This window comes from Protomyctophum bolini (assembly GCF_963924005.1).
Source record: "Protomyctophum bolini genome assembly, chromosome: 6".
Taxonomy (NCBI): domain Eukaryota; kingdom Metazoa; phylum Chordata; class Actinopteri; order Myctophiformes; family Myctophidae; genus Protomyctophum; species Protomyctophum bolini.
In genome coordinates, this window is record NC_137867.1 from 35,485,926 (window position 1) to 35,508,487 (window position 22,562).

General features: G+C 41.1%; 2 protein-coding genes across 2 annotated transcripts in view; both read left to right on the forward strand.

Annotated features, from left to right (window-relative positions):
- Window positions 1-5,587, forward strand: part of gcn1 (GCN1 activator of EIF2AK4) — a 44,327-nt gene extending 38,740 nt beyond the window's left edge. Inside the window, exons 55-57 of the mRNA XM_080766240.1 lie at window positions 592-702; window positions 2,448-2,669; window positions 4,848-5,587. Of these exons, the coding sequence (XP_080622366.1) occupies window positions 592-702; window positions 2,448-2,669; window positions 4,848-4,973 (459 nt within the window). The 3' untranslated portion in view covers window positions 4,974-5,587. The remainder of the gene's footprint in view (window positions 1-591; window positions 703-2,447; window positions 2,670-4,847) is intronic.
- Window positions 5,588-5,878: 291 nt separating this feature from the next.
- Window positions 5,879-18,015, forward strand: rab35b (RAB35, member RAS oncogene family b). Its single transcript, XM_080766607.1, has 6 exons — window positions 5,879-6,207; window positions 11,302-11,352; window positions 11,490-11,613; window positions 16,181-16,305; window positions 16,669-16,793; window positions 17,241-18,015. Exons 1-6 carry the CDS (start codon window positions 6,156-6,158, stop codon window positions 17,367-17,369), a joined length of 606 nt encoding a protein of 201 aa, XP_080622733.1. The 5' UTR covers window positions 5,879-6,155; the 3' UTR covers window positions 17,370-18,015.
- Window positions 18,016-22,562: the final 4,547 nt, after the last annotated feature.

Here is a 22,562-nt window from a genome sequence, read left to right on the forward strand (position 1 = left end):
ACGACACCTACAGTCAAAGAACGTACAGAGAACGATTTGTTGGGTAATGCTTGTCTTAATATATTCGGGGCACATGTAGCCTATATGTCGCGGGACTCGATTGGAGCATACTGGTCGTTTATACTGTAAATTGATTGATTGCAGCTAGTTGTGAATAACTTGTTTCATCGGCTATAGCCTAGCCTACACGTTTAGGTTGCTTATCGTGTGTGTGTGTGTTGCATCCATACAGTAGCGATCCAGATATAAAAATGATCCGAGCGCCCCAATCAACTCGGGAGGATTCAGACTTCATATGGGATCTTTGAACACACTACACGGTTATTAATCGGACAGGTCGGGTAGTTCTAGGCTAAATTGGTATCCACAACGTTCTCCCTCTCTAGCCACCCTCCCATGCACTGTTCACTCCACTGCCTCTCCTTCGTTTTTTATTTTTATTTTCCAACTGATAGTCTGTTATCTCACATGTTGTAGTGATTCAAGTTATTCATCCTTTTATCCCTTGTCAGTATGTACATTTATTGCACTTAACTCATCTGAAGTGATTTTGACTCACTAATGTGTCTGTGTCCCCTGTCCCTCATCCAGATCCCCATTGCCACCAGTGGGATCAGAGCCATGGGCTATCTGATGAGGCATCAGCTCAAGACGGAAGGAAGCAGTGGTGTTTCACAGCGGGTCATTTCTCAATTTGTCAAGGTGAGGCAGGAGGAATGTAGCTGATAGACCATCTGATTCTATGAAAATGTGCTTTTTGCTGTTTTGTTATATATATATATATATATATATATATCTCTCTGTCCTATCCGCACGGCATAAATCTTGCGACTTGGAGTCAGATATTGTCCTCTAGTTTCATATCCATTTGAAAGTTCTTTCAGAAAACGTGTGTTTAGTAAAAAATTGAAACACTTTTCCATGAGCTGCATGCCGATAACATTTTTGGGCGAGGGGCCAGAAATGAATATATCAAATCTTCCTTTGGGAAGCACAAAAGTATGGGGCACACAATTGGCAGGTGGTGTGATTAATTACCCACCAATCGCAAGATTCGCAACACACCTGTCAATTGTATGCTCCATACATCTGTGCTTCCAAAACAGACCGTTCCCAAAGGAAGTTTTCATATGTTAGTCTATCAGTCATTAATGGTGCGGTGGCCGACCTCTCCCCCAGAGAGAATGTTGTCCTTGTGCAGCTCTTGTATTTGATATTTATTAGGGATCCAAGTAGAAAATCAGCTGGAACCCTATTTGAATTTGTGCATTTCTTGCACAACAAATATGATCCCAGTTGGCCTGATGGGGGAGCTATAATTAAATGTATATTACATTTAATTACATATACATTACATTAGGGAAGTCATGTAATAACTCTACTAGGCTTTAGTTCCGACATATTATTGGTCCGACTTGTCTTTAGACCGACATCCTACCCAAAAGCCAAAACCCTAACCGCGCGCACGTCGAACCAACGCATGTCGGGAGCGAAGGGTGATTTCCGCATGTCGGACCTTTGATGTGTCGGATCTTCGTGTGCAGATTGACATGCAGCTTGTTTTGGAGATGAAATTATTTGACAATTATTCCCTTTTTGGCATTTCTTCATCTTTACCTTCATCATTTTCAACTCGGTTATATTCTTCTGTGCTTGGACCGTGCTGCTATCTTGGTTTGCCTCTACTGTGTTTTACTCTCACTGATGTTGCTGAATTGCCCTCTGGGGATCAATAAAGGTTCATCTTCTCTTATTTTACAAGAATCCAATGAGCTAAAAATAGTGTATTTTAATCAATACTAAAATACAGCTTCACATGAATTTGCTATTACCTGAATTTCCCTCCAGGGAACAATAAAGGTTCAATCTTATTTTGTGCAAGCATTTATTTTCCTACATGAAGGTACATGAATTGCAGCTGCCCCAAAATAGAATGTAGCATGTAGTTCAAGGTTCAAGGTTCTTTATTATTTGTCTCCTGAGGAAGAAATTTGTCTTAGACAAAGGGCCCGCATGCAAGCGTAGCCCTTATGCCAATGTCGCCACAGTGCAGCGCCAAATACATCTTTCTTGCATCAAAGATGCGACCGCCCTCTTCAAGAGACAAGCAAAGACTAAAGTGCACTAATGTTAGATTTTCTGTCATATGTGCACTTTAAAGTGGTTTCATTTTGACTGACTGTTCATTGTGGTCAAACACTAACATTTCATCAATAACTCAGACTTCCTCTTTAGTTGTCAGAAATGGCTTGTGTGAATAAGCCCTCCTTGAAAGTTGATCCATTCATAGCATCACATAATATGCATTCCAGTTTGATACAGTTATATTATAACTTTGAATTATAATCTTTTTCCATCTTCAATTATCCCAACAAAAATGTTATTGGTAAAAGCTTGAAAACATTTTAGTGAGAGAGTGTCTCTGACCACTCTGTATCACCCCACAGTGTCTTCAGAACCAGTCCAGTGACATCAGGCTGGTGTCAGAACGGGTGCTCTGGTGGGTATTCAAAGACCCGGCCACACCCTCCCTGGATGCCAACCTTGTCAAGCCCCTGTTGAAGAGTCTGCTGGACAACACCAAGGACAAGAACACTACTGTCCGAGCTCAGAGTGAACAGACCATCGTCAGCATGCTTCGACTGCGCCAGGGAGAGGAGACCATGCAGGTAAGACGTGCATAATGTAGACGAAGCCACAGAGGGGTGCCCTGGGCGTGGCCATTACTTACTTAGCTTCCAAACTCCAACACCTGCAAGAAACACCTGCACAGAATTTCTTGACAGAAATTAGCTCATAACATGTCTATGGTGGATTTTTATGAAACAAAAGCTTGGCAGATTGAAAGAGGATAATTCAAGCTTGACCTAGAGCTGCAATGTTGGTGAGTTTAACATTGTTTAAAACAAGCAGATCGCAAAAGCAAATTGGATGAATGGAGGGTATTGCAACTCTAGATTCATCCCATTATAAAAAAATCTAGAGTTGCAAATTGCGGCTAGCCATTACTGAGGTGTACCATTAACTGATTAGCTACACCTGGCCTACAGGGCACTTATTTCCTGTAGGCGGAGACGACATATCTACGGTGTAAACTCGCCGGTCTTCTACTACATTGAATGGTAGCGTGACTGATGTTAGTCTGCTCAAACTGTCTTTTACCTGTTTTTTACTAACACAAATTTTACAAAGATGTAAAGTTGTATGAACACAAGGCTGATGTACTTTATACCTCATACTTTAAATGCTTAGTATGAGGTATAAAGTACATCAGCCTTGTGTTCATACAACAGAAAGATTGGTGTATTGGGTAAGACTGACGTTATGTATCTTTCAGGACCTTTCACTGCTTTGTCTCAACCATTACTCTATGGCTCTGGTCTCAGCCACCACGGTGTATTTTTTGACATTCCGTTTTTCTCCAAAGTTGGATGTTGCCACTACTGTTGGAGCAGCCATAAACTACACAGGTTTATCCCGATGTTCTGTCAGTGTTAGTAAAAAGCAGGTAAAAGAGTAACGTTTAAACAGACTAACATCAGTCACTCTACCATTTAATGTAGTAGAAGACCTGCGAGTTTACACCGCAGATGTCGTCTCCGCCTACAGGAAATAAGTTTGCTGCAACCATGAGACCCGTTTCTGAATTTGTCTTTACTGTACTAGTCCACTGATTACCACACGGTGGGTTGGGACCCATTTGTGGGGTGCAGATCCATTTTCGTGAGTCGCAAGTGAATATCCCTTTTTTGTTTCCTAAATTTTGACATTAATTATGTTTTTCTAAAGATTTTCACAAACATTCCACAAATCATGAGTTGTAAACAAATTCAAACATTTTTCCAAAATAATCTCGAATAAAATGTAATTAAAGAAGTTCCCTAAATTAGCAAACAATTGTTTAAGAAGTAGTGAAAATAGCACATCTGCAAGCTCACAACACGGTGTGAACTGACTCGTTGTGCGCTCACTAGTTTGGATCCCAGGCTAGCCACTTTCGGAACCCTCGGTTAGGCTTTTATGAAGTTCGGACGTCGCTTACCCCAGGTTCCCTGAGTGGTTATTCCACTCCAGTTGGGATACAGATGTACATACCCTCCGTTCACGCCGAGCGGCGCACCGTTTCAAAGATGCATAAAGCGGCTATAGGAGACAACGGAAACGTGGGAGAAATCGCATTAACCGCCGATGCCGTTAAGTATTTTTAATCTTTTTTGAAGTTTTCGCTTCTCTGAAATTCTCACTTCCTTGTTGACCTCCCATTGTACCGCCTCCTGAGCGGCAACTGGCTAGCTGCACGTCCTAGTTACTGCCTATGATTGGCCGACCGCGTACATGCAGGATGTTTATAATGCTGTTGTCGTGGGAGGCGGGACATGGGGAAGTGAGGAAGAGAGAATTTCAGAGAAGCCAAAACTTTTAAAAAAACGACATCAGCGGTTAATGCGATTTCTCCAACGTTTCCGTTGTCTCCTATAGCCGCTTTATGCATCTTTGAAACATCTCACTAACACTCAAGCGGCGCGCCGCTCTGCGTGAACAGAGGGTATCCCAACGAGAGTGGAATAACCACTCGGGGACCCTGGGGTAAGCGACGTCCGAACTTCAGAGAAGCTTAAAAGAGGGTGCCGAAAGGGGCTAGACGCCAGGCATACATCTGATATCTCTTTTGGGTTTTGAGCTAAAATGTTTGGGAACCACTGAATTATAAATCAATCTGTTTCAATACAGTGCAACTTGAGTGACAGAAGGCCACTCACGATCGCACACAATGTGTTCAGAAATATGCATTTCTCTATTAATCTCACTAATGGGATATCTCTGGTATATCCAACTGTATTTCTCAGGGTGTCGCTGCCATCCTTGACTCTGCCAGCAACGACCTCCTGTCAGAATGTCACCGCCGATCCCTAAAGAAGATAGCCAGCCTCTCAGATTCCAATGAAGAAATAGATGACACCATCTTAACGTGATGGGGCAGGACTGATCATTGGTTATAATACTTAGGAAAAGAACTCCACAGCAAACAACCGAAGCTTGACTGATATGCCATACTGATGTAACACACACCATTGTATCAGAACGCCCCAGACACACACTTAACATAACACACGCCCCCATTTTGTCATTTCCTGGACCAAGGAAGATTTGGATAGTGTATGTGGACTGGCTTTCCTTCTTGTTCCTTCCCCAAATGTATCTCTTTCATATTGTTTTAGTGGCCTGTGAACCCACATTCTCACATTTATGTTTATTTTATTCTACAGTGTGCAGGTTCTTGTTGAACTTTCTACACAGAAGAACACAGTAAATAAACAAACAAACAACAACGAATCGGGCCAATTCCGCATTGACATTTAACTGTACTTCAAGTGTCTCTTATTTTAGTTAAAATTATTTGGACAGTCACTGACCACATGGTAATGGGTGAAAATGTTAAATTACAACCATCGAATTTACTTTAGGTTTTAGTTGGCCATTGTGTGTTAAGGTTATTTGGTGGAAAACAACCTTATGGAATCGGTTGACATTCTTATTGATTATACGGTTGTGTAAAGGCAATACAAATAAAAGAAACATGATTTGATCAAGTCTCGTTTTACATTTCGGAACCCTTTGCTCTGGATCAGCTATGTCTGATTTGACAAATCTGTGCAACTGAGACATGGTTTTACATATAATTTAAAGTCTGGTGCAAGTCTGCTGAAACAAATATTAATAAAAAAGATGATTGTCAGGGGGTCAGATGTGTCTTATCAGTTCCAGTGTTGCAGACTACCATAGTTGTATATAAACATTAGTAGGATTAAATCAATTGAATGGAACGGGTCTGTCCTGTGTTGTCATGCGACTGCGCACTGAGCCTGGGTCGCAGCAGAGTTGGGTGCAGTCGCTAACCAGAGAAGGAAGCGGAGTTTCCGGCTATTTGCAGCGGACGGAGAGGATTGCTGACGCCGCGAAACCCCGAGAAAAAAGCCGGCGGCTCGGTGGGGTTCTTTCTGCATGCGAGCATCGGCAGCGGGTCAGTTTCATTCATATTTAGGCTCCGACTCGGTTAATAACGAGCCGAGGGTTCGGGGAGAAGTCAAGACGAGGAGCGAAGCAGAGAGAGAGCGGCTTCAAAAGGCGGGGGGGGTACGCCACCAACCACCGGCATGGCCAGGGACTACGACTACCTCTTCAAGCTGCTCATCATCGGTGACAGTGGTAAGCGAATGCCGGGGATGCGTGACGGGAAACGGGCCTCGTAGCGAGAGAGGCGGAAACGTTGCTCGTGTTCACTCAGTGAGCATCCACCGCACACCCCCGACTTGTTAACCTTTGTTTGATTGTACTATTTATCCGTGGAGGTGGTGTATATTATAATATACCCCCCTGGTAAGGATTGTACAGTTATGTCCGTGTGTGTAATGTATATGCATCAATGTGTGGTGACGGGGCGGAGGTTGTGCCTGCCAGGGCCGTGCATGTCAGCGGATCGGGGCCGGATGTCGCCTGCACATCAACACTTAATTTATACTTGATAGTATAGGAGGCTTTCGACAAGTGTTAGTCGACTAAAATGTAATTTAGGGTTTTCTTTTTCCATTTAACAATACACTTTTGTGGAGCACGACTTTCTAGTATAATTCTGTGGTGAGTTGGTGACATAGCTTGAGCTGCTTGACCCTCCTTGTTATCTTTGTTACAGGCTAATGACTACAAAAACTGTTAGAGACTATTTCTGACTTTGCTTACAAATTACGTGAGGTGTTTTATAGCTGTTATTGGCAAGTTAACCAAACCAAACGATTCACCATAAACTTGGCGTCTTGATGGCGTGTAGCTTCCATTAGCTAGCCAACATACTTAGAAGTTGGGCTACATAACATTTGAATGTTTAGCCAAGTAGCTAACGTTGGCCTACCAAGAAGCTGGACTCGCTGAAGTTATGGGTTGTGTACATGAAGTAAAGTTCTGTTTCATTCCGTTGCCTTTCCCTAAATGAGCTGTTGTAGGTTTAGTACATTTAAAGCTCATGATATTGTATTACCCTTACGTTTAGTTTAATACCGAAAGTTGCTTCTATTGACTTGAGGAGTGCTGCACTGCAGTTCTTCGTTTGCAGGTTTAGATAGCAAAGAGGGCTATAGTTTAGTCATAATTTATCAAGTTTATTAAACAGTGCATCACTGCATCACATGATTTTGCAGCATTCATGGTCATAAATGACCGCGCTCAAGTCATAAGTAAAAGTGCACAAGTGTGTTAACTTTGGTCACACGTCTCTAAATGTTCTGATGAATTGAAAATGGTGGACCCTGTTGTAAACAAGTGTAGTGCTTTATCATGATGTCGTCCACATGACAGTTTTTGTATTGACCTGTGCTTTCGTTTGAAATGTACCCATTCTGCATAATATTGTAGGCTATAGTGGCTGCGTTAATACTGCTGCGTTACTTACTGTTAATAAATGTCCAATCAATCAAACACGTTCAGTTGTAGTGTTCGTTATAAAGGCTACAGCTTTAGAGAAGACTTGGATCAAGACGGTGTATTTTTGAGGTGCGCTCCTATATTCAGCTATTGTGTAGATTTTTTTATTTAAATGTCATTGACAATGAATGGAGAATTTACGTCATGTGTCTGAGCAAATCGGTGTTTTGTCAAATTCCCATTGACAATGATTGGAGAATTTACGTCATATGTGTCTGAGCAAATCGACATGTTATGTACTACGATGATAAGAGCGCCCCTCACTTCACAGAGGTGTGATTTAAAAAAATGTTTATGACATTTACATATCATAGATGCGAAAGTAAAAGTTAATCCATGATAGTGTTGATCCAAGCCAAGGCTAACCCTAAATCAGAAAATTGTAATGCTATCAAATTAAAACTGAAAACCTAAATTAAACTAAATTATCATTGACCTGTATTGCATTGAAGACCAGTAACTGGTCTTCAATGTAATACTGAGTACAGCACATTATTTGATTTATCTTCTAAATCATTTATTTTTAAATATATAAAATACTTGCATTTCTTGCACATATTTTAAGTATGGTCTGCCATTACTTTTCACAACACTGAAAATACATTTAGGGACTGAAGACTGATGAACTGATTTAGGTGTAAATTCTTCCTGCAAACAAGTCTTAACATTGCCGGGTCTTCGTTGTCGCATTTCGTTTGAACACGTCGCACCACACATTCTCTATTGGGGACAGGACGGGACTGCTGGCAGGCCAGTACCTGCACCCCCTTCTGCAGCCCTGCCCCTGCCTTTTATTGTAATGTGTTCAGAATGTTCCTTTGTGTTGGCTTGTTGAAACTGTTTTTGCAAATTGATTATGCTTGGGCACCCCTGGAACAGATGCCATCTGAAGGCAGCATATGATGCTGTAAAACATCCATTTACATTTGGCATCACAGAAGTGTAAGTTAACTTTGCTGAGGTCACACTGAGTCTGACACAACCCCATACCATGACACACCTTGGCTTTTGGTCTTGTTGCTGGTAACTGTCTCAATGGTTTCCCTTTTGGTTTGTCTGACAGTATGTTTTCACATGTGTGATTGTCCAGCAGCACAGAACAGCTTCTTGACACAATTAACATTGTGCTTCTTTTTTACACAAAGTTCTTAACTGGCATTTGTGGATATAACCGTGTGTAGTAGTGCTTGACAAAGGTTTGCCAAAATAGTGGCCAGATGTGGTTTATAGATGAATGACAAGCATTGAAGCATACCAAATCATGATTACAATCCTCTGTTGAGATCAGCTGTTTTGATCTATTTTCAAATTAAATTAGGTTCACCAGACACAACATGCAATATCTTGTTAGAAATCACTGCTTTCTTTATTTGTTTGCATTTTCCATATACCGTTGCAATCTTGTCGGGTCTGTAATACCATAACTGGCAATTTGCAGCCAGTACAATGGTGCATAATGGGAAAATGGAAATGTGATGAGGGCTAAAAGGATTGGTCTTTCTTTACAGGTGAATCTATGACTTTTAAATGGGACTACACCTGCAATAGATACTCATTCTGTAGGACCGCTTTGTCAGGAAAGATCCTTGTTTGTTTTATTTGTCTTGTTCTGACCTTGATTGGGGGGGGTATTTACATCAAAATGTACACATATCATTGCTGCATCAATAAAAATAAAATCCTTGTATTCATTGACCCTCCCGGTCCTGGCAGTACCCCATCAGCTGTCCAGTCACAATAGTGGGCAAGGCAGCACAGCAAGCCCTTTAGTACCACTCACACAGGGGCCAGTGTCCCCTCAGCTGCACCATGCAATTGCAAGCACTAGTATTTGCTGTGGTACATTGAAATAATTCAGCCAAGATGTTCAAAGCACGAGTCTTCTCATCCCTGTGCTACAAATAAGGGAAACTCCCATAAGATGGGTAATGTTAGAATAAAATAACCTTTAGCAGTCCTTGGTGGGGAATTGAGTTTGCATGTCTCCTCTGGATTGCTTCACTTGCCTTTGACAAGGACATGTCTTGTTGTGCAGTAGAATGATGACACTGGTTCATTTATTTGAGGTTATAAGCTAAACAATGCTGGTTTAGGTAAAGCTAAACAATGCTGGTTTGTACTATTTTATGCAATTAGTCTAACATCTGCATTTTTATAGAATGATGTGATGACCTGAATGTCGGTGGGCCACGCAGGTCACAAGTGGTTCTTGAGTGGGCAAGATATTAATTCTGATTATCTGGACACACACGAAGGAGGGTAGTTGAGATGGCTAAAATCAGGTCCTGTATTAGGAATTCCTGGGTTTGTTTGCTAGTATTGTGCAGCCTTAATCACAGCTTCAGGAGAAAAAAAAATTGCAGCGATTTTTATGTCACCAAATACAAATGGGCCACAATGGTGGGTATAGTTCACCCTTCTGCTTTGAAGTTTTTGAGTTATTGTCTGTAAAAAAAACGCAATAGGTTGAGGACCGCTGAAATGGGAGAGCTTCCATGTTAGGCCCTAAGAGTTTGGTTACAAAACGCAAACGAAGACTATACTCAGGACTGCAGACTTACTTGTAAACTGAAAAATTATATCCATAAATAATTAATGTCCCCCACTTGCGTTTATTTTCCTCTCCCTAAATCACATCCTTTCTCTTCATTGTCTCCACCAGGCCGAAGGCATGGGGAGAGTGTGTGTCCGTGTGTGCGTCCGTCCGTCCGTCCGTCTGTTACCAGCTAATCTCCGCCACCGTTAACCCAGTCAATATTTCCAGAACAGCCTGTTATAGCGCCACCAGGAGGTTGACTTTTGTAAAACACATTTTTTTATATTACTCCTCCAGATTCTGTCCAAAAATACCGCAAATTGTTACAGAGTATCTCTATAATCATGTGTTCAAGACAGATCTGTCCGATATTTCATATTCCATCCTAATTGGCTAACATTAAACTTTCAAAGTTTGCAGGATTGCCTCAAATCATGTAGTGCAATTTACGTGAAATCTTTCACAGACTTTCCTACTAGGCTGAGGAATATATCCCACCCTTTTCACATTGGCCTGTTATACTGCCAACAACAGGTGGATTTTTGGAACAAAATGCCTCAAACAATTGCCATCCAAGGCGTAGGAGACCTGGGGCACTTTATCTAGTTTTTATTGTTCCCCTTTACCTCATGGTGTGCCTATCCTCTTATTTGTGGTCTATCATTGTATTACCATGACATTGTCTGACCTCATCTACCCAAACCCTGAGGAAAATTACTATAAGAAGCATATATTTCTGTGTGTATCTGCCTTGTAATTTGTAAGGAAATTCCATCAGTTATGTCATCTCAATATTTTGACACCGGACCTAGATAAACCAGACCTAGATAAACAAAGTTCATCTGGCACAGAAAATCTGGTTCATTCTTGGACTGGCCTCGACAGGCACTCGTTTCAGCCTTTTATCTTATTCTTATTCGAACTTAGTGATATTATACTGCATGTGTTTTAACTTTGGACTCCCAACAGGTATATGTTTATACTCTTGAATAAAATTAACGCTCAGGACTTAACTGTGTAGCAACATTTTTGTTATGTAGCTACCAACACAATTATTATTGTCCATATCATTACTTAAGCTTTGTGCTCACATGTTTATGCTGTCAGTTAAGCATGTAAACAAAAACTCACTGGAAATCTGTTAGCTTTTCGGGTGCATAATTTGTTTAAACATCACAACCCAAAGCAAAACAACATTGGTTTTCTTAACATGTTTGTCATGAGACACACAGGATTTTGTATGAAAGCTGCATTTTTAAACTGAAACCGTACTTGTCTTTGATTCCCAGGAGTGGGGAAGAGCAGTCTCCTACTGCGATTTGCAGACAACACATTTTCAGGTAAGTGGTTTTACACTGTAGTACACTGTAAGTTTTTGACACTTTTGTGGCAAAATTAGCTGGCGTTCAGATCCAGATCCCCCCCCCCCCCCCCTATATATTAAAGCTTGCCGTGTTTGTATGTAATTGCTTTGCAGGTAGTTATATCACCACCATCGGAGTGGATTTCAAGATCCGGACAGTGGAGATCAACGGGGAGAAGGTGAAGCTACAGATCTGGGATACAGCAGGACAGGAACGCTTCCGAACCATCACCTCCACGTGAGTGTAGACCCCTTATCCAAACCAGAATGCTCAGGCAGGCCGGCACTACATGAACCCCACCACTCATAATATAAAATGCAATGGGAAAAGTGGTCACTGCACTGCATGTCAAAATTCATCACATCAAACTTTCAGATGCTGTTTTTCTCCCAGTATGTAGGAAGAATGCTTAGGATTTATACTGTGATCTCTCGCTCTTTAAATATATAATCCTTGGTTTCTGTTGTGTGTGTGTGTGTGTGTGTGTGTGTGTGTGTGTGTGTGTGTGTGTGTGTGTGTGTGTGTAAACGATAATAGCATATTCAAAGCAGTTGTACTCAAAGGGGATCACTCTGTCATCACAGCAGTGGCATATCCAGGAATGACATTTTAGGGAGGCAAAATGTGTCGTGTACGTGATGTCCTGCACAAATTAGTGACTCATTTCAAATAGTGTTCAAGCATGTAGTGATGTCTCAAAACATGAGATGACCCCAAGGGGGATCCGCACGTAATTCCGATGGAGCATTAGTCCGACATGCGGGAACCACTCGAACATACGCTGCTCCCGTGCTTGCGGTTATGGTTAGAGGTAGGTTGTTGTTTGTCAGACCAATGACTAGTCTGAACTAACCCAACCCAAGGTGGTTCCAAAATGAAGCAAGCTCCTGTTATTTAACTGTTGCACCAAAAACCTGCCAGGTGAGTGAAGGTGATGGCCCAGACCCCCACCCATAAAGACAAATGCATACATTTGCATCTGCAAGGGTCGCTCTACTGAATGAGACCGGCCGTGCTGCACTCACGCACACTAACTCATGTAAAAACAAGCTCAAACACATGCACATATGCCTTCAGAGCACTAACATTTTGCGGAAGCACCTATATGTTAACCAGTAAGACGCGCAAACGCAGGAAGCGAACGCAGCTCGTACATATTTGGGTTTTGGACGTATAGCTGCTTTGGGGACTCCTTATATGGTTATGGCTGAGTCATGGTGACGTAATCACTCAGCTCCATATATGGGCACAAAAGCGGGACAGACAGACAGACACACACAGACAGACAGACATGATCTGCTAGGTCTCATAGTAAGTGCTCACTGCGTTCGCAATTAATCGATCAAATATGAAGACAGCAAAGGTGCTTAGTGGTTATGAGACTGGATATTGGTGTAGGAAGCTTTTCATAGACAACTTGACGCTCTTTTCCAACTGGGTGGAATTCCCCACATATCCTAATTACAGATGTCAGTGGGAGGCTCTTGGTCACATACTGTTAGGGGTGTGTCTGTAAGCCTTCTATTAGTCTTATGTACTATCCAATATTGTATTGAATGTCAGTGGATTGATATAACGCATGAACCTGACACATATTTCTAGTATTGTTTACTAACATTACTGGCCAACACGATTGCAATATGAATTAAGAAAAACAAATCCACACATTTTATCCATCAAGCATCCTGAATTTTGGGGTAGGAATTTTGTATATCGCTTTCTTCACGGTTAACACCTCCTGTCATTTGAAAAATGCCAGTGATCACTATTGCAATTTTGTTGTTTTTGAATGATTGTGCAATCGTAGTCCTGTTTATAGAATGATACTTGCAGGCTTTGTAGTGACATAATGGTACACTTTGCAATGGCATGCCTGTCCTTTATATACAGTACTGATGGAATACGTCCATTGATGTTTACCATATTTAAAATATCCTAATATTTTTAAACCCAACATGAGGCCCAGGGAGCCATATCCCTTATGCAGTCGGATTTTTTTAATGCACCAACCCATCACTTGCAATTTGCAAATACTAAGGGCCGATTCATACTCTTATTTTAGAGCCGAATAAAAGTCGGTTCGGCTCTGTAGTGCCTACAATGTGACGTCATTTGAGGTTCGGGGGGCGGGTACCGTCCTAAAGTCGACTCTTCGGTGCTACTGAAAATTTCTGACGAGCCGAAATCATTTCGGCACTACAGCGCCGAAACAGCTGTAAAATAGGAGTATGAATCGGCCCTGACTCGTCCCTCTCCAAGCCAGGTCAAACAGCATGCAGCCACGATAGTCTGCTTGTTCAAGGTTGTACTTTATTGTTACATCTTGTGTACAGGTACTGTACATAAGAGTAAAACTTATTTTTGTTTGGCTTCCTTCAGACAATGCAGCTTGTGAATGACACCTACAGTACCAGTACATCATAAGTACAGTCTGTACAGTACAGATTACAGTTTTTGCATTCTGCTAGCCACTCCAAGGAACAAGCAATGTGGGTCCCTATGTATGTCTCCATGTCCGCACAGTGACCTAAGGTGTCACTGTTGAGGCGTCTAGACTCGCCTAACACACACACACAGCACCACTCGGTTCATCTTTCGTATTATTATTATTTGGCCAATGTTTGACCAGTTTCTATAGTATAGTTTGTTAATGACCTTTATTTATTGATGTACAGTAGACTGACAGGAAATGGGGGAGAGACATGGGGGAGTGACACGCAGAAAAGGTCATCGGGATTCGAACCCACAACACGCAGTGAGGCTGGATTAACGGCCTAGGTGCCGAGACGGCTACGCCAGCCTAGGAGCCGTTGATAACTTCTGTGTGTGAGGGAAAGCAGCTTCCTGGTGTGAGATTTGATAAATTAGCCTTAATCCAGAGTTAAACAAATATATGCTTTACCTTATTTTAGCCTTGTCTCTAGCCACCGCTAGCGTCCATGTAAGAAACAGCCAAAATCCCTGCGTGCACGCCAACTTTAGTGACATTATGGCTCATAATGAGATGAAGTACCATGATCGGAGCCTAATGAAACATTAATTCGAGCTCCCGCTAAACAAAACAATGATTGCATTGCTAGTAGGCCTCTGTGGGCCTTACATTTCAAACAGAACAATAAGAGCCACTCTTATTTGCTCATGTTGCATATTTAGCTGGCACTCGGCACCTACTGCCCCCTATGGGAACAGTCGTCCAAGGAGTTAAAACCCCCTCTTTGATATCTGACAGAGGATGGGCTGAGGCAGCACTTAAAACCATTAAGCTGTCACGGGCCAGCTTTTTGAGTTTGGTGCAGACTGAAAGATGCCTATTATGGCCATAGGCAATCACAGCTACAGTGTATATTGACGATAATGGTTGTCAGAATAGCAAAGACCTCAAAGCTGAAATCCTCTCTGAAGCTTAATTTCAGGGCTGTCCATGACAATTGTTAGTGTTGCTTTTTGGGCAGCAAATGTAACCACTTTTAAACATTGGGCACTGTAAATGAAATGTAATGCTTCGATTTTGCTGACTTTCCATGACTGAATATTGTGATACATAATTATGAGATAAATATGCAGATCTCCTGACTAGACGACCATTCTTTTTTCCCCCCCCCTTTTTTTTAAAAGTTGCAAGCAAATGGTACATATACAAAATTAGTACCGGTAATAGTAAATTCCTGTTATTCAATTAATAATTTCAACCTTAAATTCCTGGTTGTTGTGTAAGGATCCGTCCAGAGTAAAGCCGGACTGTACAGGCTGATTGTTAATTGTGCTGAAGTAGAGTGGCATGGTGCTTCATTAGGTCTAAGTGAATTTCAGCATAGATATGGCTCAGAGTGAGAGAGAGAGAGCCCTGCATACTTCACTTGGAAACCCCTCCGCCTCCGGTCAGACCAGCTGGGGTTAGTTATAGCTTTATGTCTGCGACGTCCCTCTGTCCATGTCCAATAGTTGCCATATGTTTCTAGGGTGGACACTGGCCTGCAGTGATGCCGGGCGGCGAGGGTGTTCATGCTCTACTACTGTTTTCGCCTACTACTACTCTTGTGTAAAGGCTTTGCATTAATATTGCTGCTTCTGTTGACATTTCATTGCTGTACATGTAATATGCATAACTTGTAGTAAATAACATGTTCCTTTGTAATTAAAGGAATGGTTATTGAAAGACTTGCAAGTCTTAAGAGGCCCGGACAACACAGTATCCCCACGTCATACCAGGCAGAAACACTGAGTGACATAGACACGCACGCACACAATAGGCCTGACAAAGCGTTCTTTGTGTGTGTTTGGCTCCGTGCAGCTAGGTTGGGGATGCTCCCTTTCAGGGGCCAGCCTGGTAATTCTTTTCAAATTTGGCTCCAGGTTTGCAGGAGTGTCATCCTGCTGGCACTTCTTCCCTGTGTGACTATTCCTGCTTCATTTTGGGCTTTCTTCCTTGTGATTGGTTACTCTCTTGCAAGAAACCCATCCCTTCTCGGAGACCACGCCCGCTCCAGTTAGATGTTCTTTTAAGCTACGGTATCACTAGTGAAATCATGCCATTCAAATAACTACATTGACATGTATGTATGGTAACTGAATTTTAGGCTTATCCTTTTATGCCCTTTACAATGTAAACATAAAGGCCAGAAAGTGATAATTGCTAAGTTGTTGTCAATGGCCACGGTTTGATGGACTATTATGGAGTCACCAGTGCCACTTAATAACCTAATCCAAGTAAACCTCTTGTAAGTTTGTCTCCCCCTGCTGGGCACCAGTTATGTAATGCAGAGGGAAAAGGCTGACCTGTCTTTTCTCTGTCTCCATTACACAGATACTACAGGGGAACGCATGGGGTTATAGTGGTTTACGATGTCACGAGTGCTGAATCATTTGTCAATGTAAAACGATGGCTACATGAAATCAACCAGAACTGTGATGACGTGTGCCGAATACTAGGTGAGTGCACCTCCTTTACTGCTGATGCATGAAATTAACGACAGCGCACTATTTATTGTCACATAAATTTTTTTACACCTAAGGTATTTAGCTGACACCCTTATTTGGAGGGAATTATACTAGTGAATGCAGCAGTATGAGCTTGAATTCCTACATCACCAACAAGTAAAGAGTGCAAGGGCCTGAGCTGCAGAGAATATCTTTGTGACCGAATAAGGATCATGTGAGAGAGCTGTGCTAGGAAAATACATTTGGAGTGAGGGATTCTTTTCTGTTAAACATTCTTAACACATTTGTATGGAGATACTCTGGTCTGACAAATGGAAGTCATATCAATGTTATTCATTTGTGTTTCATTTGTAGTGGGTAACAAGAACGACGACCCCAACTCCAAGGTGGTGGAGACGACTGACGCGCAGAAGTTTGCCGAACAGATGGGTATCAACCTGTTTGAGACGAGTGCAAAAGAGAACATCAATGTTGAAGAGGTAGGCTCACTCATTGCTTTAATTAATCCTTAATTTGTGAACTTTAGAGGACTGTAGTATTTGACTGATCTGTACTTAATAATGAATATACTTAATAATTCATAATTGCAGATCTACAAGCTCACAAGTTGTCACATCGTGACATGTGAGCTTGTAGATCTGCAATTGTTTCCCATATTGTAGCTTGATGATTTCATTTGTAGTATATTGCAAATTAAAGGATGACTATTTTCTTTATGCTCGAATTGAGTACATATTGTGACACAAGTGCTGTTTCCATGCCGTGCGTTATTTCCAGTATGATATTTCCTGAATGGAAAAAAGACTGGCGTGTGTAGCCTAATCTTCTGAAATTACAGTACTTTTAATGTGGGTATGATGGTCTCTCATTGGTGCTCCAGTTGACTTAACGTGCTTGCCGTTGTTGGTTTTCCACGTCTCCTCCAGATGTTCAACTGCATCACTGAGCTAGTTCTAAGAGCCAAGAAGGAGGTGCTCGCTAAGCAGCAGCAGCAGCAACAGAACGACGTGGTCAAACTCACCAAGAACAGTAAACGAAAGAAAAAGTGCTGCTAGCGAACTCACAAATGCACCCCACGACCACACCATTTAAAAACCAACAAAAAAAAGGCCAGCAGTCTTTTTCTTTTCTTTTTTCTTCAAGAGAACACACACACATGCGATGGGACTCCATGCATCTAAATTAAGAGCAGATAGAGATTTAACAAATCCATGACGATAAAAAATAAATACAAATAAAATGAATCGGAAAAATGTCCCCTTTGGACAGACAAATCATGAAGACTTTAAGAAAAAAAATATGTACAGATTTTATTAGAAGTCAGATCAAGTTTTATTTGGAATTCAGCAGATGGGCACTCAATGAAAGCAAGATCCTCCCTTGCCAAAGGACAAGTGACATTAATGCTCAGATTTCTATACGTATATGAAATATTCTTACATCAGTATGTTGTTTCTCCTTCTCATTCCACTTCACAATGGGACATTATGAGTCAAGTGAAACTCTGCACCTGAAGAGAGGAGGAGTTATTGCCATTTCAGAGATGGTTGGAACATGCATCCAATTGAGAAGGGAGGGTTCACAACCTTTGTACATTTTTTTCTTTTTGACTTCAGACCTCCTGAAGTTACCGTGGGCTTATGCCAACAGATCACAAACGTAACTTTTTCTTTTTTTTAATTGTTGGGGGGGGGGGGGGGGGGGGGGGGGGTGGATCGGACAGATGATGATGAGGATGTTGATTATTGGTAGGTAAACTTTAGCAACTAATCCAATGGACAGAACTGGTGACATCTCTACCGTTTCTTTGGTGTTTATTTTTTTGTCTTTTCTATATGTTGCCAAGCTTTCTCCCCCTCTAACCTCCAGTAACATTGAGCCAACAACCTGTTGTTGTTATTGTCTTTTAAGTGCTGAGCAGAGCAGTGAACCACTCATGAAGATGCTGGGACACCAGATTCTGCAACATCACTCTTCACTGCAGTCTTACCATGTTTCCAGTTTGCTTTTCAGGTTTTATTTTCCCCAATTCTTTTAAATAATACTGCCAATATTTTTGAAAAAAATTAAATAAAAATTAATAAAAACAATTAGGAGCTCAAGTGGCACCCCTACCCTGCCCTGACCCCACTGTAGGACTGTTGCCATAGAAGCCCTGTTGAGTGGAGCATGGAGCTTGTGGAGTGTGAAGCAGGGTTCAAATACACTGCTAAAGTCCTCAGGGATAGTCCCCTCTCTCCCCCTCCCAACCTCATTCCTCTCTCTCTTCCACTCATCTGGCAAACTCATCTCGGCACCTCTATTAACTATGGAATTGAGTCCTTCACGTCACTCAAGTAGCATTTGCAAAACATGAAATTGGACTTCATTATCAATGCAGACGGCAGTGTAATTGTGGCTGGAGGACATAAGCTTGGACCTTGTATTTCCTCAAAAGGTGACCTAGACCCATAGCAAAACTGTGGTAAGCCTCTTTTGTGTGTCGAGCATGTAACACTTTGCTTGAAGGGGTACCTACTGTATAAGGTAATAGCCTGACTTGTGTTTTTGTACTCTTAGAACTGTCGAGGACTTGTTTTTTGAGCTTGCAGAATAATCTTACCTGTTAACAAATGTTAATGTATGGTGTCAAGTTTATTTTTCTTCTCTATCACAATCTTTATTTTTACCCGTTCAACTGAAGTGTTACCGTACAGTGTTTTTGTCTTGACTTTGAGGTTGTAATGGAGAGTGGCTGGTCTGTTATGAAAGAGTGAGGGGGTTGTCGGCGGTGTAAAGCAGAACATGGGAGCATAGATTGGTGGTGTGACGCCCCCCTCTGCTGTGGGGTTCTGTATACCTTTCCCTCACCATGCACAGCCAAGTGTTTCTGCAAGAAGGTGAAATGATGTAGAATGTCGGAAAACAAAAGGGTGCCATTTATATACTGACATTTGTTTGGGAGAATATGCAATCGCAAGAGTTTCTACATGTTGGCAACATTTCTCGTTTGAGACATTCTGGAACTTTCACCCTCCGAGCACATGCCTAGGTGCTAGTTGACGATGCAATATGAGGTTGAGCAGGTGCCGTGTGTTCCGAGTGACCTTGGAGAGGAGGGAGATACAGGGTGGACACATGTAGTGCAAGTCGTGCCACATACTGAGGGCTGAAGCAGTGGAGAGATGGCATCAAATCTCAGACTATATGAATTCTATTCATTATGTGTATGTATATATAAATATATTTGTGTGTTTATATTTCAATATAGAACATACACACATAATTAGCACACATTAAATGTGTTGACATGCCCTGTGTGCTATGATTGAAACACACTTATTCAGCTGTGGATTGCTGTACACTGGAGAAAAGAGATGTACTATTCATTTTTCCCTACATGAATTTAATCAATAAACGTTTTAAAAGAAGAAATATTTGACACAAGGACTGATGTCATTTGTCAATGATTCATAGCTTGGTTGCACATAATTTCGAACTGATAATGCATCCAATACCGATGAACCAATGGTCTACTCTTGTTTAAAAAATAGGAAATCATTTTTTATGACACAGAGCAGTCATTAAATCGTATTCTATTATTTGTGTTCACATTCCCAGGTCAACAAATTCCTCATTCGCCACCTAGATTGAACACAGGCAGTAATCTGGACCGTCATTCAGAACGGGAGGTGAGAACTGAGAAGCACAGCCAGCTAGTGTTTAATTTGAAGAAAGTTGCAAGTTAAGAATGATGGTAGTCATGTCTTGTTTTTTATCACTTTATTTAACTATTCCAGCCTACTTGTCGGCAAAGAAACTTTAACTTTTAAGCTCTCCACACCTTAACTAACAATAAGTAAAATCTGTCTTAAGGGCCAAACTGGGCAGAATAGATGGATTTCACATGACACTCATGACACTGGGTGGATCATGGAGCATTACATGAATTAATCACAGCCATTCCCATGATGGATATAACAATGTTAACTTATATTGCTTTATATTTTCCACATGAAACATTGTTTACTAAGAATATAAAATGACCATTCCTGAGAATGTTTGCTATACTTCCACCTCAGTACAAACAGATTTCCCCTCAAATTTGACAAATATAGGCATTGTGGTTTAAATGTGTTCAAATTAATTTATGTTAATAAGCAATATTTGTTATGCTTAGATGGCTGAGGCCGGGGTATTATTGAAAGAGCCCATCTTTAATTGTTAACCTCATGCTGTGACATAATTGGTCTGAGTCTCTTTACTGATGGCCATTCTATTATGGCAGATGGCATAATGCACACAAATACACTGGAGATTTATCCATTTAGTAGAACTCTTTTTTTTAACAAGATGTTTGATTAATTTGTTATTGCATTGTCACATAATGAACTATTTTTTTCAAGTAACTTTCAGCAGAATGTTGCCAGAAGATTTGAGACGATATCCAGCTTTACTGATTCTGAATATCATACAAGGCCCTGGCTAGGAGATGGTTCTGAAGATTGTAATTTACTGTTCAAAGGCAGTATGCCAAAATTCCTACTAAATACACTAAATTCCCCAAATGGCTGAGAAAATAGTTTGACAAATATTTTGAATTGCTCTTGGCCTTCCCTAACCTAAACAGTTTTTAGTTCAGTGAATGGGAGCAGTCATAGGAGGAACAATGAACTCATCAGAACAGAAGCACCAACAATATTGGCATATGAACCGGTAGGGGCATGCAGTGGACTCACTCAATGGAATGCCTGCATTCACCACAACACTAGTAACACAAACGACATAAAACCAGGACGTTCACCACCACAAGAAGACACAGGAGACAGTATTGCAAAAACAGGTTTTCATATGGAAAATGATACAGTACAGTCTACAGCAGTGTTTGGGCCATGAGTCTGAGAGACGTACAGTATGCATTAATAGCACATAGTGGTTTGTTAAACACAGGAAGAGTAGAACACATATGGACAGGACTAGTTTGTGGGACATAAACACAGAAAACTGTCAACCCGGTAATGGCAAGAGTAGCTGGATCCATCCATGTATTTCCAAGCCTGTTGGCACAAACGACGGTATCTTCATCAGACTGTTTTTCTTAATGTCAACTTATCAAACAGTCATGGTGTGATCACTAAATCCTGTCAAAAAGACAGGAAATAAATTATGTTTATAGTGAATGCGATAGAATAAAACTTATATTGTCTTCACATTACAGTTACTGAATTTAATTGGACTCATTCTACCATTTCCCTGCTATTTTGTGTAGTTCGCACCTGTAAGACGGTACTTGCTTCAGGCGTTATTGGAGACTATAAAATAACTGTAAAACACTGATCTGGGTGATGAATTCCAGCCAACACACTTGGATTCAATCGGTCTCAAGACAGGACTGAGATTCATGAGCCATCTGTGGGACTTACTCATAAATCATCCATTCCATTATTCGTGAATAATTTAAGTGAAAGATAAATCATCCATTCCACTATTCGTGAATAATTTAAGTGAAACATAGAATAACTGTCTCATGATTCATGAGACAGTACTACTACTGCCTGCCACACCAAGTCAAATGAACACCTCGGTAATGATAATGTCCTTCCCCTTTTCACCCATGACAATGACACACAATACACGGAAGAAAACAAAATACAAATAATGTAATACATCAACCTTTTTTTTTCTACAAAAAAGTACATTTTCATTCAAAAAAGATATGCATTTCTTTTAATATAAATATATCGATTTCATCCAAACCTAGTCAACTCTTTATTTAGAAAAAAACATTCTTTGGGTTCAAATCCTTGTGAGCAACCCACTGAAATGACGAGAAGACGTCACAAGGTTCACTCACTGGTGCATATCATACGCACACAGGTGCATCACATCTGTCGACATGTTATAATGGAGTCACAGGTATATGTGAGCCTAAATGGAAGCCCCTATAGCAGTGAAATCAAAGTGCCCACTAAGGTCCAAAGCAATGAGATTGGGAGGTAGACCTTTTGCATTAGTCTTTCATCACATCACTCTTCTACCACTGCTAAAGCAGCTGCATTGGCAATATCTTAAAATAATGTAGTAATGTATTTGTATATATCAGCAATGCAATAACTAATCAATTATTGGGACAAAGAGGAGGCAGTGACTCACCCATGTACCCAAGACTTGGTGCTATATAAGTTTGTCTCCCATTTTCTCAAGCTCATGTAAACAATTTAGAAGATTTGGTCGTTTAGGAAGATGATTGATTTTATGACAACAATGAT